This window comes from Lygodium microphyllum, chromosome 24 (genome assembly GCF_053477565.2).
Source record: "Lygodium microphyllum isolate KBCC chromosome 24, Lygodium_microphyllum_v1.1.10, whole genome shotgun sequence".
Lineage (NCBI taxonomy): Eukaryota > Viridiplantae > Streptophyta > Polypodiopsida > Schizaeales > Lygodiaceae > Lygodium > Lygodium microphyllum.
The window spans coordinates 133,169,129-133,185,511 of record NC_141158.1 but is presented as its reverse complement, the minus strand read 5'-3'; the positions used below and the strand labels follow the sequence as shown (position 1 = coordinate 133,185,511).

General features: G+C 41.2%; 1 protein-coding gene across 8 annotated transcripts in view; it reads left to right on the top strand.

Annotated features, from left to right (window-relative positions):
• Positions 1-16,383, top strand: part of LOC148015669 (uncharacterized) — a 160,394-nt gene that overhangs the window by 9,028 nt on the left and 134,983 nt on the right. For 7 of the 8 annotated variants that reach the window (XM_087665044.1, XM_087665043.1, XM_087665040.1 and 4 more), the window contains exons 3-4: positions 8,720-8,800; positions 9,746-9,808. In XM_087665044.1, the coding sequence (XP_087521170.1) occupies positions 8,746-8,800; positions 9,746-9,808 (118 nt within the window). In that variant the 5' untranslated portion in view covers positions 8,720-8,745. Of the gene's footprint in view, positions 1-8,719; positions 8,801-9,745; positions 9,809-16,383 lie in introns of those variants that run through there. The other variant, XM_087665045.1, reaches the window with a different exon arrangement.

Sequence of the window (16,383 nt, the reverse complement as noted above, 5' to 3'; positions counted from 1 at the left end):
GGATGTCGATGATGAGGGAAAGGTGATGAAGAATCACATGAAGAAAGATGGTGGTGTAATCCGCTAGTGGAAACAGCTTAGGATTTGTCCAATGGTGCTCTACACAATGGGATGCATAGTATGCTACATGCTAAAGAATACTCATGCAATATGTACCACTTGGACAGTGTCCCTCATTGGAAAATTGTTCACTTGTCCAAGTGCTCTAGTACAAAGATGATGAAATCATGCAATGCATAGTGAAAGGTATAACAAGGGGGAGGTCTGATGTTGAAGGCAAGTGCTGACACTTGTAGAATACCAAGAAGGGTAGGAATTCCCTCTCAACTTGGATGTGGATGCCAAAGAAAGAAGAAGAGCTTGAGGGTGTCGGTCTTTGTATGGTGCCGAGAAACAATGTGGATGAAGATGATGAAGCATTTCTACTAGAAGAGCAAGGATAGAAGTCACCACCATAATAGCATTAAGAGAGATGCTGCATGATCCATCGTGGAAGGGAAAACCCCCATGCTAGTAGAAGAACAAAGCTCCAAGATGGAACCATGAAAGGAACAACATGCATCTCTTGTCTCCAGCTCAGGAAGGACTGGTGCAAGCTTGCATGTTAGCCCTACACTAAAATACATAAACTTATAAAAGAGATCAAAATTTGCAAGCATAAAGGTGAGCTAAAAATAAATGAAAGCAAAGCTAAGTGCAATGCAATGAGTATGTAAGTATGCAATGGAAGTTTAAAAAAAAGGGAAAGGCTAAGTGTGTGGTCACCATCGCATATGGCGAGGTGGAAAAGGGATTTTAGAACGTGCAGTGGATGTCCTAGGAATGGATGCGTAAAGTGCAGTAAGTGAGTCACTAGTAGACCAATCAACTAACACTTCAGCAGTAGTAAAGGAGACCACCCTCTTCACCCACTTGAGCTTCCCAATGTCCTTCCTGAGGAAATCCAAACAATGACTTGCACATGGAGTCCGCATGATCATGGGAAACTTGGCCTCAAGTAAACAACCCATGCACTGACAATTCAATGCATTTTCGGTAACAACTTGTGCCGCATTCGAGGAGCCCACCTACAACCACAAATTATGAGTAACAATTCTTGGAGGTTAGAGAGAAAAAGAGAGAGTTAAGCCTTTCAAGTTTCAACTTTGAAGATTCAAGAATGAAGAGAGATGGGGGTTGGGGGGAAAGAGGAAAGAGGGAATCAAGATAGATATTAGAGAGAATAGGGAGATAGATAGTTATGCATAAATTATAATGAAAGAAAGGAAAACAAATTTAAAAGGCAATGTATACCTCAACAATAGCTTGCCGAATGTGGCGGTAGATGAATGCACCTGTTGTTTTCCTCTCCCTCTTGCCGGTATCTACGGCCTGCAACAAGTAAGTGCTGAGTGGACACGAGACGAGTATGTTGATGATGCCCCATTTCTTACGATCACTCCATCCACTCCACGTATGGCCCTTGAGAGCACGTCTCCATGGTGAGAATAAAGCAACCATGGTTTATCCATACGGCCCGAATAGGACCAAGAGCTCCATCAATCCTCTCCTCTTCATCAATCTTTTTCGTCCTCATGCCGTTGTATATGACATCGGTCCATCCTTTACATGGACCCACATTGGCAATGGTTTTTACCATCTTCTTCCATTGCTCTTGCTTTAGGACATTGAATGCAAGATTGCACTCAATCACCGTGTATGCAATTTCAACGTCCCCAAGCTGTTACCTTTCCCTAAGAAAAGAAACCGATCCACACACGATTGGGAACCTCAGAGAGAGAGGATTGTCTCTCCGGTATTGCATGAGCCTCCACTCTTTGTCTTTTATTGGAGTCGGATTCGGATGTGGAGCTCCCACCACCAATAGTAGAGGCCTCTCTTGCAATCATTGAAGATATGCCCACATTTGATGTTTTCTTATTAATAGGCATAGGAATTGGTGCCAATACGCCACTTCCTTCTCCTCTTGTGGACCCCCCTCTCATCTTGGTAAGAATCTCATCCGTGATGTTTTAAGGGATTTCCTTGCATGGAACAACTTGCTGCCCCATTTTGGAAGGATGTTGGAGACCTTGGTTTGCACCACTTGTATAGCGCTTCCCCCAATACTTGCACGTCCGATGGTGGGAGTTGGACTTTGTGTGCCTCTCCACATGGATTGTGTGCAAATTGAAGGCCTCATGCTTCTCACGAGTCATGATGGTGCTGGTGACAAATGGAGAGGCTCGAGGGAGAGTGAGAGAGAGACGAAGAGAGATGCTCGAGCCTCGACTCTTGAAACTTGAAAGTTGAAACTTGAAAGAGAGAGAGAGGGTTGGGGTAAACTTTAAAGTTGAAAGAGCAAGAGTGAGAGAGAGGGGATGGGAGAGGCTTGAGCCTTGAGCCTTAAGCCTTGAAAGGGTGCAGGAAAGAGGAGAGAGTGAGAGGCTAGAGCTTCACGAATCACAAATCAATTCAAGATCCAAGAGAGGTAGATGAGAATGGCAAATGCTTGTTGAATTGGTGTGGAAGCATGGAGGAGAGGAGCACCTTTTGTAGATGAGAAGGGTCAAACAATCAAAGAGGGGTCAAGATTCAAACATGGCTCCTAGTTGGATGAAATCCAAGGGGGCTGGTGGAGGAGTGTATAGCTGGCAAAGGGGGTGATCTGAGGTATCCAAGGCTTTCCACCCCCCTAAAAGTGCCACGCAAGGCACACGTGCAAGCGGAATGCGGGGAGATGTGGTAGTTAAACAAGGCCAGTTTTTTGTACGGTATCGTTTGGATACGTACGGTATGATCAATACCATATAATGTACAAGTGCAACTATAGCATGGGCATTTCTGTCAAGTGGCAGCCTTCTTCACCCATTTTTCAGCATTATCCATCCCTTAAATTAATTTTCAAAATTAAGTAATCTTGAAAGTTAATTTCGGCCCTTTTGACCTTGCCCAAAATTAAATGTATCCATCCATAATTAAATTGGCTAGGCCATTTGCAACTTGAAGTGGTTCTCAACCTCTATTGATCCTTAGATTGGCATTAATTAATTAATTAATGCTAGTCCCTAGTGTCACCACCGATACTTATTGACCAAACCATTGTCCTAGCATCCAATCTGATACCAAACTGACCAACAAAACCCAGTCGGCATAACTTATCATAGCTTTTTTCTTTGACACCCACTGCATCCTCAAGGTCCTTGGCCTGTTACTATGGATTATCTACCATGTGTATCACATGTGGTTAAACAACCTTGAACATTTGATTAATAACTTAATCAAATGTTATCAACAAGATTAAAGCATCTCAAAATTTCATGTCCTCGTGACACAATTGTTAGAGTGAAGCAATGCAGAAGTTGATTACCTGCAATAATCAAGTCATCAACATACAAAACAAACAACACACGACCTCCCTTGGAAGTGTGTACATAAAGCTGCAGATCGGCCCTAAAGCACCGATATCCCAACTTGGCCTGGAGAAACGAATCTATCTTCTTGTTCCAAGCACGTGGAGCCTGCATCAGGCCATACAAGGCCTTCTTTAACCTGTAAACCTGCCCATCTGAGGAATCAAAGCCAAGAGGCTGCTCTACATAGATCTCCTCCTTCAAAGCACCATTCAAGAAGGCCAACTTCATATCCAACTGAAAAACATGCCGTATTCTATGACCAGCCAAGAGGCAAGAATAGCACGAATAGTCGCCATGCGAGTTGTAGGGGCAAAAGTATCATGGACGTCAACACCTGGGCACTGTGCAAAACCTTTAGCCATAAGGCGAGCCTTGTGCTGGTCTAAAGAGCCATCACTATGGTACTTGGTCTTGAAGACCCATTTGACACCAATTACCTTCTTATGAGAGGGATGAGGCACAAGGAACCAAGTGCCATTCCGCTCAATAGCCTTCAACTCGGCTTCCATCGCCTTCCACCAATGATCAGATTGTAAAGCCTCCTTCATTGATGTAGGCTCTCTATTCTGCATAACACGGGACATCAAACAATAGTTAGAGCAAACAAGCTCCGTAGTATGTGCCTGGTCGGTTCCCACTCCTCAGGGACCCCCTCGATCCCTGAATCACGGAGGGTGTCACGGGCCCAACGAGGAGAAGGCCGGATCTCTCCTCAGCACTCTCCATCTACTGAAGACTCGGGTATATCTACGGGCGGGAACTCCACTGAGGTGGCCTGTGGAAGAGAGGACTCAGAATCTGAAGAAGAATCTCCATCAAGCGGCTCTGGCTCCAAAGGAACTATCTGAGGAGGCCAATTGTGTGGGAGATCGATTTAGGAGCTGCCTGCCCAAAACTTATTACACAATAATCTGAAATCCTAACCGTGTGGCATGTAGTAGTCTAGCGAATCCACTGTAGTAGGTCATGATGGTATCAACAGATGGGTTAGAAGTTCAAGTTGGTAGGTTTGGTGCCATCGTCATCTCTCTCTCTCTCTCTTTCTCTCTCACATGTGTACACACACAACTCACTTTGAACTATTTTTTTTTCCGTAAGTGTATATTAATGTTGGAATATTTACATCCGACCTTTAGGCCACCCAAATAGAAAATATACAAATCTCACATCAGGCCTTCTTGCCAGCCATGAAAACTCGTGTCAAGCATAGGTCAAAGCCAAAAGGATGCTATAAAATAATACACAAATATCATGCTAGCTGTAGAATGGAGTTGAGTGAACAATATCCAACCAAGGAGCAGCCGTATTAGGGAGGACCACATCTACTAAAATCATGGAAGAACTTTGCTATAAGAGTAATCCTCGAATACAATCCACATGACCATGAATACTTAAGGCCGAGTTGAAAATAAAGGCATACGGGTACACCAAATGTGCCAGAGGCAAGAGATGAAGAGGTAAATCGGTGTCTCATCACAAGTAGTGTAAAAGACACAATGGCCTCGCAAGATCTTGCGAGCACATAGGACATCCCTAGTAGGAAGACCATTGATAAGCATCCTCCACACAAAAACTTTTCCTTGGTAAGGAATCTTGGATCTCCACAATTAAAGAAATCTATCCCATAACTTTTGTCTACTATCTTGAGCATGCCAAACTTTATCAACGAACCCATTGCTTATCCTCTACCATCTTGTGGTAGATTTGAGTAGCCGACTTTTTTTGAAAATCATTTGGTTTCACAAACATCCAAATCTTGCCATGGTGAAGCAGGTCAAAAAGCAGACAATGGATTATACCACTGAAGTTGGTCTTGCAAGGTCAACTAGATTTGGTTATAGCCTTCAGATGCTCGAAAGTACTGGCGTATCCTTTGAACTCTCTCTCTCTTTGAGATTATTTTGATCCTATTAAGTATTTGTGTCCTTGGGGAAAACAAAAGGGATGGAAAGATTAAACAAACCACAAAATAGGCAAGCTATCCTAATGACCTGTGGGTATCGATGAGAAAGAAAAGGTATAGGAAGGATGGGTGTAGTGCTATATAGGGAATGCCTAGGCATACTACCATGCGAGCTACCACAAATATGGTGGATCCAAATTGACTACTCTCTAATTGAAAAGGGATAAATAGGCACAGATACATGTTTGTAAGAATAGAATCCCAATGCATGGAGTAATGCAAAGGGCAATGCAATATATCATGCTCAAACAAAATGCTATGCAATGGTGCTACTTGGATAGTGTCCTCACACGGGAAGTGCTCACTTGGCCAAGAATCCTTTTAGAATCATAATTATCTTGATGATTTGGATAGTGATACAAAGTACAATTATAAGAGTAGAAAGAGATTGAAGCTTAGCTGAGAGTGGAGTAGATAGCGTAGAGTGTGAGAGTACGACACCCAATGCAATAATTTGAGGTATAAGGTGCAAGTACAAAGAATACCCCACCACACCTCAATAGGACCTCCAACTATAATCTCTACATGAGCTTCGCTTATGGCAATGTGCACGGTTTAGAGTCCTCATGCATAGCTCAAACAGAAGGTGATAGCACCTAAGAAAGGTGGAAGAGATCCTTAGACCTTAATTACAACAATCAATAGAGATTTCTACAAGTATTGACTTCAAGAGCCCAAGCTTGATCCAATGCTTCAAAATCCATGAAATCGCTTGACTGTCCTATCTTGGACAGCTCTTCACTTTGTCTCAGTTTGCCTCAATCAGTCTTCACCCCAATCAAGCCACAAATACTCTAGCTTGCCTCAATCCACGCGCACTGCATTACATGGGTAGACTTGCTCTATGTTGCTCCTAGCAACTCAGCATGAATAGAAGGAGGAGAAGAAGAAGATGCATTTGCTGATCTGCACTAGGTAGATCACTAGGATGATCTCTTCACAAGTGCCATCAGCTCATTCTTATTGCCTTGGAAAATCCCACATGTCAACAAGCCAAATACACATATGTGATGCCATTGCCATCAGCCCATTCTTATTGCCTTGGAAAATCCCGCATGCCAAAAAACCAAAGATGCATATGTGATACCATTGGCTTTTGGCCATTCCAAGCCCCATAAAACATACATGCTGCCGACGCTTTTGTGGGGCAGCAATTGAGAATGTATATGCTTAGCATATTACAATATGTAACCAAAATTTCGGGAGCAGCTTATTGTGCATACAATGAGCCATCTCTATAAGACATCGAATTTTCCTCTCAGCCATGCCATTTTGCTGAGGTGTATAAGGTGTAATACATTGATGAACACTACCCCTCTCAACCATAATAGCATCATACTCTTGTGACAGCAAATTGCCATAATTAAGATGACCAAATCGAGCATGCCACAATGTAGTATTATCCCTGATTTGAGCATCAATTGCTAATGCATCCTCTTGTGCTCTCCTCTCATACAAATCAAGTTGTTAAGAGGCCATTATACAATGTGCCTATGACAATGAGGTCATCCCCATCACTACACGTCATGCACATTGCATCTATCCATACGTAATCTGAGTTCTAACCATGAATCTACACAATGGCTGAAATTGAAAGCAAATTCTTTTTAATGCAAGACCCATAAAGACATCTCTGAGTCTACTGGTAGCCCAATTCACTACATTGATTGCTCATGAAGCATTGTTGGCACAAATGATTAAACTTACCAACACCCTTGATTGGTTAGGAAGCATTGTTGGCACAAATGATTGTTCTCCCCTTTGGTGCATCCCAAAGTGAGACAAACAGCTCACTAAAAGAGGTGATGTGCTTTTAAGCACCCTTGTCAAAATACCAAGTATCTTCCGCCATAGATAGGCATTGTGTTATGTGATGAAGGATTATAAGAGTATCATGCAATAAATTCATCAGATGACGTATGCCCAAGCTAGCCATGGATGCCTCTGCATCCTTCACATTAGTTGAATTCTCAGCCATAGTCATACCCAATTGATTCCTTTTCTCACCAGCCATACACTTTTCTGCATCAACGACATGCCCATTTTTTATACAATAGTTGCATCGTTTCTCCTCCTTACCCTCATCTTTGTTGCCTTGATAGTCAGAAGTAGGAGCTCTTTTGCCCTTTGACTTAGAACCAAATGGTTGCCATGATTTGCCCTTGCCTGCTGCAAATGGCTGATTATACATAACCATGCTCAAGTACAAATTTGCTTTGTGAGAAAACAAAGAATAGTGGCAAAAATTTTGGTCAGACTTTGGCAAATCAGCCAAGACAATGGATACCACACCCTCTATTTCTAAATAATAAATAGGTTTATTTGTGTGCCACAGAACACAACTTATTCAATTTCCCTTGTCAAAGGTGGTATTATCTCTATTATGCATTGGAAGCCCAAAGTTTCTGCATGGGTGTGGAAAGCAAGAGCATGTCCATTCGTGTCGACTGCATCTTTGGTTGTTTTAGGCTACAAGGTTTAGTTTCAACCAAAGGCCACTGAAATAATTTACTAGTTTCCAATCTCCTCTGGGTCTTGCGTACAGATCCGTGTTACATTCCTCAATGGTTCCTTGCAGTCTAGCAAGAAGTAGGTTCTGTTATTTCATTGGTGATTGACCAAAAGCATCAAAGCAAAATGCAGTTCCAGGACAGAAATACACTTAAGCTCACTTCTCTCTTTCTGATCTTGTTCTACATGGGTTACATGATGCCTATAAGTCAAGTGCATGCATTGATAGGGCCACCAGTAGTTGCCTTATTCTAGCTGGGTCACATGATGCCTACAAATCAGGTTCATGCATTAATTGCATCATCATTAGGGACTAGAGTCAGGTGCCTGTGCAAGAGGGCCAAGAAGGAAAATGGGACTTCGGAATTACGCTCAAGGGAAGCTCCATAAATCCGATCATTGTTACCATAATAATATTTGTGAATTGGCTAGTGGGCATAGCTCCAAGGGGTACTTCTGTGTGCTGCAGGATGGAACCTGGCTTCTAGTGTTTTAGGGTTAGATGGGCATGGAAAATCTGTCATGCTAGCAGGAGCAGCATGCTTTCACATTGTAGTATATCTTGGCTGAACAGCAAGGGAATGCAAACAATATTGTACACCTGGTCAGCCGTTTTTGCAGAATTTTGCAATTAACAGTGAGGTGTTGCTCTCATAACTGTTGGTGCATATTTATTATGGCAATGTTGGTGAAAAATGAACATGAATAATGGAAAATTTCATCCAAGTCAGTTAATGCTCTAAAGCAATGCATTGTAAGACTTTAAAATTGTCAAGTATTTTTGGCATAGTTACCAAATTTAATTGCTGTGTCTTCATTTCAGTGGTGCTGAAGAATTTCTGTCTTGTAGGTGAGTATTATCCTTGTTTGACTGAGATGGATCAAAGAAAAATGGATTCAGATGGTGCAAAGGGAGTTCTGGACATGATTGGTAATGTCTTGCATTGCTTCTCATAAAAGGCTTGTACTTGCCTTTGTGTCTACATCTACTGTTTTATAAATTCTACAGAGATGTTTAAACTAAATTTCTCGTATGTAATTGGATTATTTTCTCTTTTATCCTTCTCTTTTGTCTTGTCCATTTGCCCAAGACACTATCTTTTCAAAACAAAACTGCTTTCTCAAAGATGGTTTCTTTTTCATACTATTCAGTGTGGCATGTGGGCAGACATGGATTCATCAAGTTTTTCTGATCAAAGGAATATCTATAAGTGTGAAAAAGAAATGTGAATTGGTGCTTCAATTGTCTGACCATCGTATGCAACATGTTTTTGCTGTTGCCACAACACTTTCTGGTAGTCGATGTCCCATTTTACATGCCTTAATGAAGTGGAAATATCAATTACATGCTTGTTAGTAACTCTGCACTTTGAGGACCTGGTCTTGTTTAAAAAGAACCTTAAGGGGTCAGGATGCCTTAAGCAAGCCGTTGATGGAAAAGGCTGAAGTCTTATAGTTTCAGACATTTTTAAGTACCACCCCTTTCATATACGTGTAGGATATTGAATTTCTTGAAGGAGCATCCCTATGGGCATCTTGACACACTTGTCCATGATGCTTTTTGGATTTGGTATGTCTTTGGAATGGGGGTTCCCTTCCTTTTTATTACCACCTCTTCTAGGCCACTGACTTATGCAGGCTCTATTGAGTCTCAATTCTTGTCATTGCTTTGCTTTATCATTTAGGTTTTGCATCATGTTCATCTCCCTTTAGTGTTGCTACCACATTTGAGGTTCATTCATGATGGCTCTCAAGTTCATTCTGCTTTCCTTTGTGCACTCAAATTCTTAACCATGAGAGGGTGAGGGAGGGAGGATCAATTAATGTGAGGGAGGGAGGATCCTTTTTGACTATCTTTTTAAATTTATGGCCACAGATTGGTCATCTTATGGTATTAAAGATGGACCGGGCGCAAAAGCAGTGCTGAGTCCATATGTTGGTGAGTCTAATTATTTTCCATGTGTAACAATTAGTGTAATAGCTTGCGATACAAAATTTTAGATTCCTTATTTTTTGGGAGAAGCTTGTGACAATGTTCCCCTTTAGATTATGTAGAATCTTTAGATGCACAATAATTTTGAGAGACAATTGTAGACGAAGGCTTGTCAATAATATCATTTATGTCTATTTGGATTGTTCCTACACTAAGTACCAATTAACTGGTTTTTTGAAGCATGATTTGCAGTGATATGTAGATATGTAGTACGTAGTAATAGTACTAATGTGATATGTGAAAGAATTTGTGTGTATGGTATGTGTTAATTTGCAAACTTAGAACAAGCTATTGGTGGGGTTGGAGTATTTGTTGTTATGATCAGTAATATTATACTGACTCTTTCATAATCTCTTGTTAATCCTTCTTCACAAATAGGGCATTTCTGCAACATTCTAGTAGATTGTTTTTATACCCCCTTGCCATCATTGATATTTTTCACAGGTGGAGGACATTCATTTTGATCATCCATCCTGCATGATGGAATTGTCTTAGCCATCCTATTTCACCAACTCATATAGAGCCCTTTGTTTATGCTTTCTCCTAGTCAGATGCTCAGCTCTTACACTTGTTCTACATTGGATCATTTCATATCATGTCAAAATACAATAGAAAAGCACAAAAACTTAGGGCAAGGTCACCGAAGAGACTGCCTAATGCCAATAAACTAGATCATCTCTGGTCGAGATATTGGCATGCTGTATAAGATCAAGCTACCACTGAAGAAGTCTTTTTAAGCTTCACCATGTGGCGCTGGGTGCCTGAAGTGGCTCAAAAAATGGACGCATTGCGATTGACCCAAATATGCCACCAACCCCAGAATCCGAGAAAGTGAAACAGAATCTTGATAGTGGTTCTCGGGTAGGTATCTCTTCCTCCAATACTCCATTGTCTTCATCAACACCTGGCCTTGGAATGGTTGAAGATCACTCCTCTTTCTGCAACCAGTAACAATATGCCTTTTCTCTATTTGTAGGCGCTTCATCAGGTGAACATCCTGTCTTATGTATGAATTAGGCCAATTGTCTTTTGCCTTTCCAAGGACCTCTATCATCCCACTACATTGCTTTTGTCTGAAAACCTGCACAACCTCATCAGCGGTGAGTAGTCTACGCTGGGCCTCATACCAAACATCCTTCCACTTCTGCAAGCCTTTCACATGCATACTCTTCAAGAGTCTGGGATTAGCTAGAATTGGAACAAATGGAGCTTCAAAGGCCTTTTCACAGAACCAAATTGATTGCTCTAGAGATGTATCACCTCTCGAATTCTTGTCCTCCACCCATGTGGGGTCTTGGATTATACTCTTCCACAGCTTGTGTAGGGTACCAACAGTTGCTGAGTTCTTGACATAATTTTTATCAAATGTGTCTGATTGCCCAATGTATGAAAAACGTAAGAAAACAGGAGTATGAAATCCTATTTCATACTAGACATACTTTTGAGGAAAAAAAGACTGGAAAAAGCAATAAACATCATGATTTTTCCAAAAAGACTGTTGCCTGGCATATAACATAAAAAAACACTTGACAATTTCACATTGGAAGGTGTCACTTGCTGTTGCTTGTTTTCTCCTTGCCCCAAAACATGGAAAACCTGCTTGTGAACTGTGCAACAGGTCGATTCAACCTTCAGCCTCGATATTGACTGCCCTGGAGTTGAATGCTTTTTCTTACTGTTTTATCTCTCTCTCTCTCTCATGTGTGCTGTCTTTGTCTGTCTGAAATTTCAGACTGCATCTCTTTCTTTTATCGTGAATGAGTGTATATTAATATTGGAATATTTACATCCGGCCTTTAGGCCAACCAAACAGGATGGATACAAGTCTCACATTTTTTACATCAAACCATCAGGTCAGCAAAGAAAACACACACACACACACACACACACACACACACACACACACACACACACACACACACAACTAAAAGTCTATCACAACTCTAACTCAGAAATGTCACTCAGAAAGGACAGCTGGAGTGGAGTGAACAATATCTAGCCAGGGAGCAGCGATGTTAGGAAGAACCAGATCAGCTGAGACCATAGAGGAGATTTTCCATAATACTAAACCACGAACACGGCCACATGACCATGGATACCCGATACTGAATCAAAAATGAAGGCATTCCAAGTATGCCAAATATTGCATAGGGCTGTCCATCTATAGAAATGGAAAAGGCAGGAGTAATTTGAATGCAAAGAAGATGAGGAAATCATCTTTCCCATAATCCATGAACCAATTGATATCTGGTGCTCAATTGCTGTGGACCACACACCGGAAACAAAAACTCCAAATTTGTCTAGCAACAGGGCAAGAGACAAAAAGATGAAGCACTGTTTCATCGCATGTAGTACAGAACACACAATGACCAGCAAAGATCTTGCGGGCTCGCAGCACATCGCCAATTGGAAGACCCCCAATTAGTAGCCTCCACATGAACACTTTACCCTGATACGAAACCTTAGACTTCCAAAGGTGAATGAATCTTTCCTGCCACTTCTTTTTGCTATCTTGAGTTTACCATACTTTATTAGCCTTTTCCGTGACCCATCTCTTGGCCTTGAAGGAAAAGCCCTGGTTGGGCTTCCTAACTGTTTTTGGCCCATGTGGAGCAACTTAAGGACCCATTATCACGTCTGTGTCAGCAAGTGTGGAATTATGGTGAGATGCCTTTAGACTGGAAGATTGTTGTCATTCGGTTATTGCCCAAGGTTCCCTCTCCATCCTCCTTGAAACAATGGAGACCCATCTTTGTTATGGATTCTTTATATAAAATCTTTTCTAACATCATTGCCAACAGGTTGTAGAAAGTATTTCCGTAGTTGATTCATCCACGCCAATACGGTTTCATTAAGGGCCGGAATATAATGCACAATATTTTGGAAATCTACACTGCTTTCTTGTGCAAAGAGTGATTTGCAAGCCCTAGGCTAGCATGAAATTGTGATTTCTAGGGGAAACATAACTAGACATTTGGGCTATCCCATTGGTGTGGATGTAGCTCCTCGTTCATTGCTAGATTGGATGTCATTCCCGTATTCATGATCGGTTCATGTACTAGAAGTCTCAAGGTTGGCCTCTTCATGTGCGACTTAAGGTTGCTCAATGCATCATGATCAACATGATCTTGTATTTCTTGCCTCTTCTTCCTTGGACTAAGAAGTCTCTTCTGGATTTGGTTCAACCTATCCGATTCATGTTGTGGAAAAAGAAAGGGAATCACTTGGGCCAGGTGTGGATTTCATGGCAGCATATTACTACTTCTAAAAGGATGAGGGGAGCAGCTTTGTTGGATGGTAACTTGCATATGGCAGCCTTGAGGCTGGCACTTTTGCAGGCATTATGTACAAACAGTCGTCCCTAGTCAGATATTGCAAAATTTTTCATAGAAAAGACTAGAATCTCTCATGGCAGCACGGTTATTCATGCTTCTTGGTGGCATGTGCTTAATTCCACAAGACCTGTAAAGATCTCTCAATCTTTTCTTCTTTCTCATTTGATTACCTCTTGGCAGGCGATGTTACGTTTAGCAGTTTGGCGCCCTCCTGATTCTCGTGAGGAGAATTCATTGCAAGGATAAGTGTTGGCTACTTCTAGGTTGTTGGATTAGCCTCATAAAGATTTGCACAGAGATAAGTTTAATTGCATGGCTCGTTTGGGGTTGCAGATAGTTCTTGATGGTGTCATTCCTGGACAGGCTCGTCTTTATTATTTTCGGCGTATCCGCCAGTACTTCCGGGTACCTCGCGGTTATCATGACATTTGTCGTCTATATAGGACAGGCTTTTGAGGTTCTGCCCTTTGCCAGTATTACAACAATCCTCTCCATGGCGTGATTGGAAGTTTGTGATTCCTGATGATTTTGAAAAAAGGTCAGCTAACCAGATTTATCATCAAATTTGAGTAGCTGATTACTATTGCAAATGTCTTGGACTGAAGTCTGAAATTTTTAGAAATTTCAGACATTAACAGCCATTTAACTCTCAAAATTTTAAGCAACAATCCTTTTCCCCTTAGTATTAGCTTAAGGATCTCTGAAATCTATGATTAGAAATCTGAAATTTTCAGAAATTTTTGACATTAACAGCCATTAAACTCTATCAAATTCTTGAGTAACACTCTTTTTGCCTTTAGTATTGGCTTTAAAATTTTTCAAATTCCTGATTTTACAGCTGAAATTGACATTTCAGCAAACTAAATTAGTTGTCATGTCTTCATTTGATGGAGCCTCATGAGTCATGAGTCATCCCCATTCTTTGCTTCAGGCTGACACAAATGGGAAGAAATAAAAAAGTGGAATGGGAATTTGTAACAACTGTGAAGCAATGGAAGGGGGCAATTTACATGCCAGTGCAAGTGGTGTTAGCAAAATTGGCATTCTAGTCTTCATTCAGCTTGTTAGCTTGCTGGCTCGATTTAGTATAAAATACTAGATTTAGATACATTTTTACAGTTTTTTAAAATTAAAACTAGGGCAACATATGATTCAGCCCTAGGGTGTGAATCATACTCCAATCATGCTTTCACACCCGTCTGCGTATGATGTATGATTGCCGTATGAAAAAACTATGGTTCTTGATTTTACCCCCTTGAATAGGGTTATGAGTGAGAAGGTGCCTACAAATTCTTACCCATGGTTGTGTAGTGTGGAGTTTTCCCATGAGCCTCAGAAGCAGCCTATTGGCTTTTCTTATAGAGGCTCAACTCCAAGGCCTCCCTCCTTTTTGTCTGTGGTAATGATATCCCAAGATATAGGGTGCCAGGCATGTCCATCCTATTTGTCCCAGACAAACTTTCTATTTCATTCCAACCTGATTTACTGAAAGCAAACAAGCTAGCTATAAAGATAACTACTGGCACAATCATTGAGTTAAGCACAATGATCTGGTCACTCACCATCATAGTCTCAAAGCTCCATTTATGAATTTGGCCCTCAATTTTAGCATTTATCTGTAAGGGTCTCTGATTCTGAGTTAAACCTAGGCCGAGTGGGCAACCCAAATTCCTGAAAACTTCACCCTTATTGATAATCTTCATCCTATAGGTATTCATCCAGTTTGGTGCATCTCCTATTCCCTCACGGAGCATATGGATGATCTCTATCCCAATCCCAGAGATAATCTATATGGCAGATATGTTTGTCCTTCAAATGTTTGGCATGACTATATCTTACTAACCAAACAAACCAAATTGCAATACTATTATAATCAGCTCTCATTCGTTACAATGCCCCTCATTCCACTATGTTTGCAAAAGTTTGAAATGGGAATGAGGCTTAAACGTCGTCCAAAAATGACAAAGCAGTAACTTCCACGAAATCTTCATCTCCACATGCTGGGCCTTTGTCCATAACCCAAGCTACTTCCCCTTAAGTCCTATCATAGCCTGAGATGTGCTATATTTATCTGTGGTGGAAGCAAAGGATACATGGTACTTTAATGGTGATGCCTTAAACCACCACCTCCTTTAGTGAGCTGATTGTCTCACTTCAGGATGCATTGAAAGGAGGTCAGTCATACGTGCAAATAATGCTTCCTTTATGATAAAACGCATTAGGAAGATTCCTATAATTGCATTGAATGGAGCTACCATCATGCTTAGAGATGTATTATATGTGCTTGGCATACGAACTTGCTTTCAGTTTCAGCCATTGCATGTGGTGGATAGCTTGGATTCATGGCCAAATTCCACATGGACAAATGCAATGTGCATGAATGTAGTTATGATGCCCTGATGGTCATGAGTACATTATGCAATGTTTTCTATCAGCTTGACATGTATGAGAGAACAACATTAGACAATGCATCAATTGTGGATGTTAACACCATGGATGACACCAAGTTATGGCATGCTCAATGTGGTCTCCTTAATGGCAGCTTGCTTCATCTTAGAAGCAAGGAAATGGTGCTAGATCCCCCTCCATTAAAAGCACTAGTAAATGATGTATACATAAGAGTTGCATTTTGGGGAAAATGCATCATGCCTCTCTTCCTAAAAATGGATCTATATGTTGAAGGATATAATGATTAATTAATTGGTTGGAAATTTTTGGAAAATGGGATTAGAAGGCTACAACTTGTCAAAAATATCCATGCAATGGGGGAGAAGGCTGTTTGGGGGATAGAGAGGCTCATTCAATGTGTATGCTGGCTAGGAGAGAGAAGGAGGTGCTGCGGATCTGACTTTGGAGCAGAAAATAGCTATTGGAGGCAGGCAACAGGTGCTACGAGGCCCCAAGAACCACATGACTGCATTTAATGCAACAAGGACATCAGGCGACAGCATTTCTGATGAGATGACAGCATTTTGGTGACCGCAAGATAGTAGGTGATAGCTCCATTTGCTGATCTGACAGGGCAGCAACCAGTTTGGGGGTTTCTCATGTGGAAACTCTGATTCCTGTCACATATACTACAGTTTCAGTCTAAAATAGACTGATTTTGTGCATTTTGAACAACAAAATTTTGAGGCTTTTGCATTTTTTGTGCTGTTGAGCATTGTTTTGCATTGGATAGCGTGT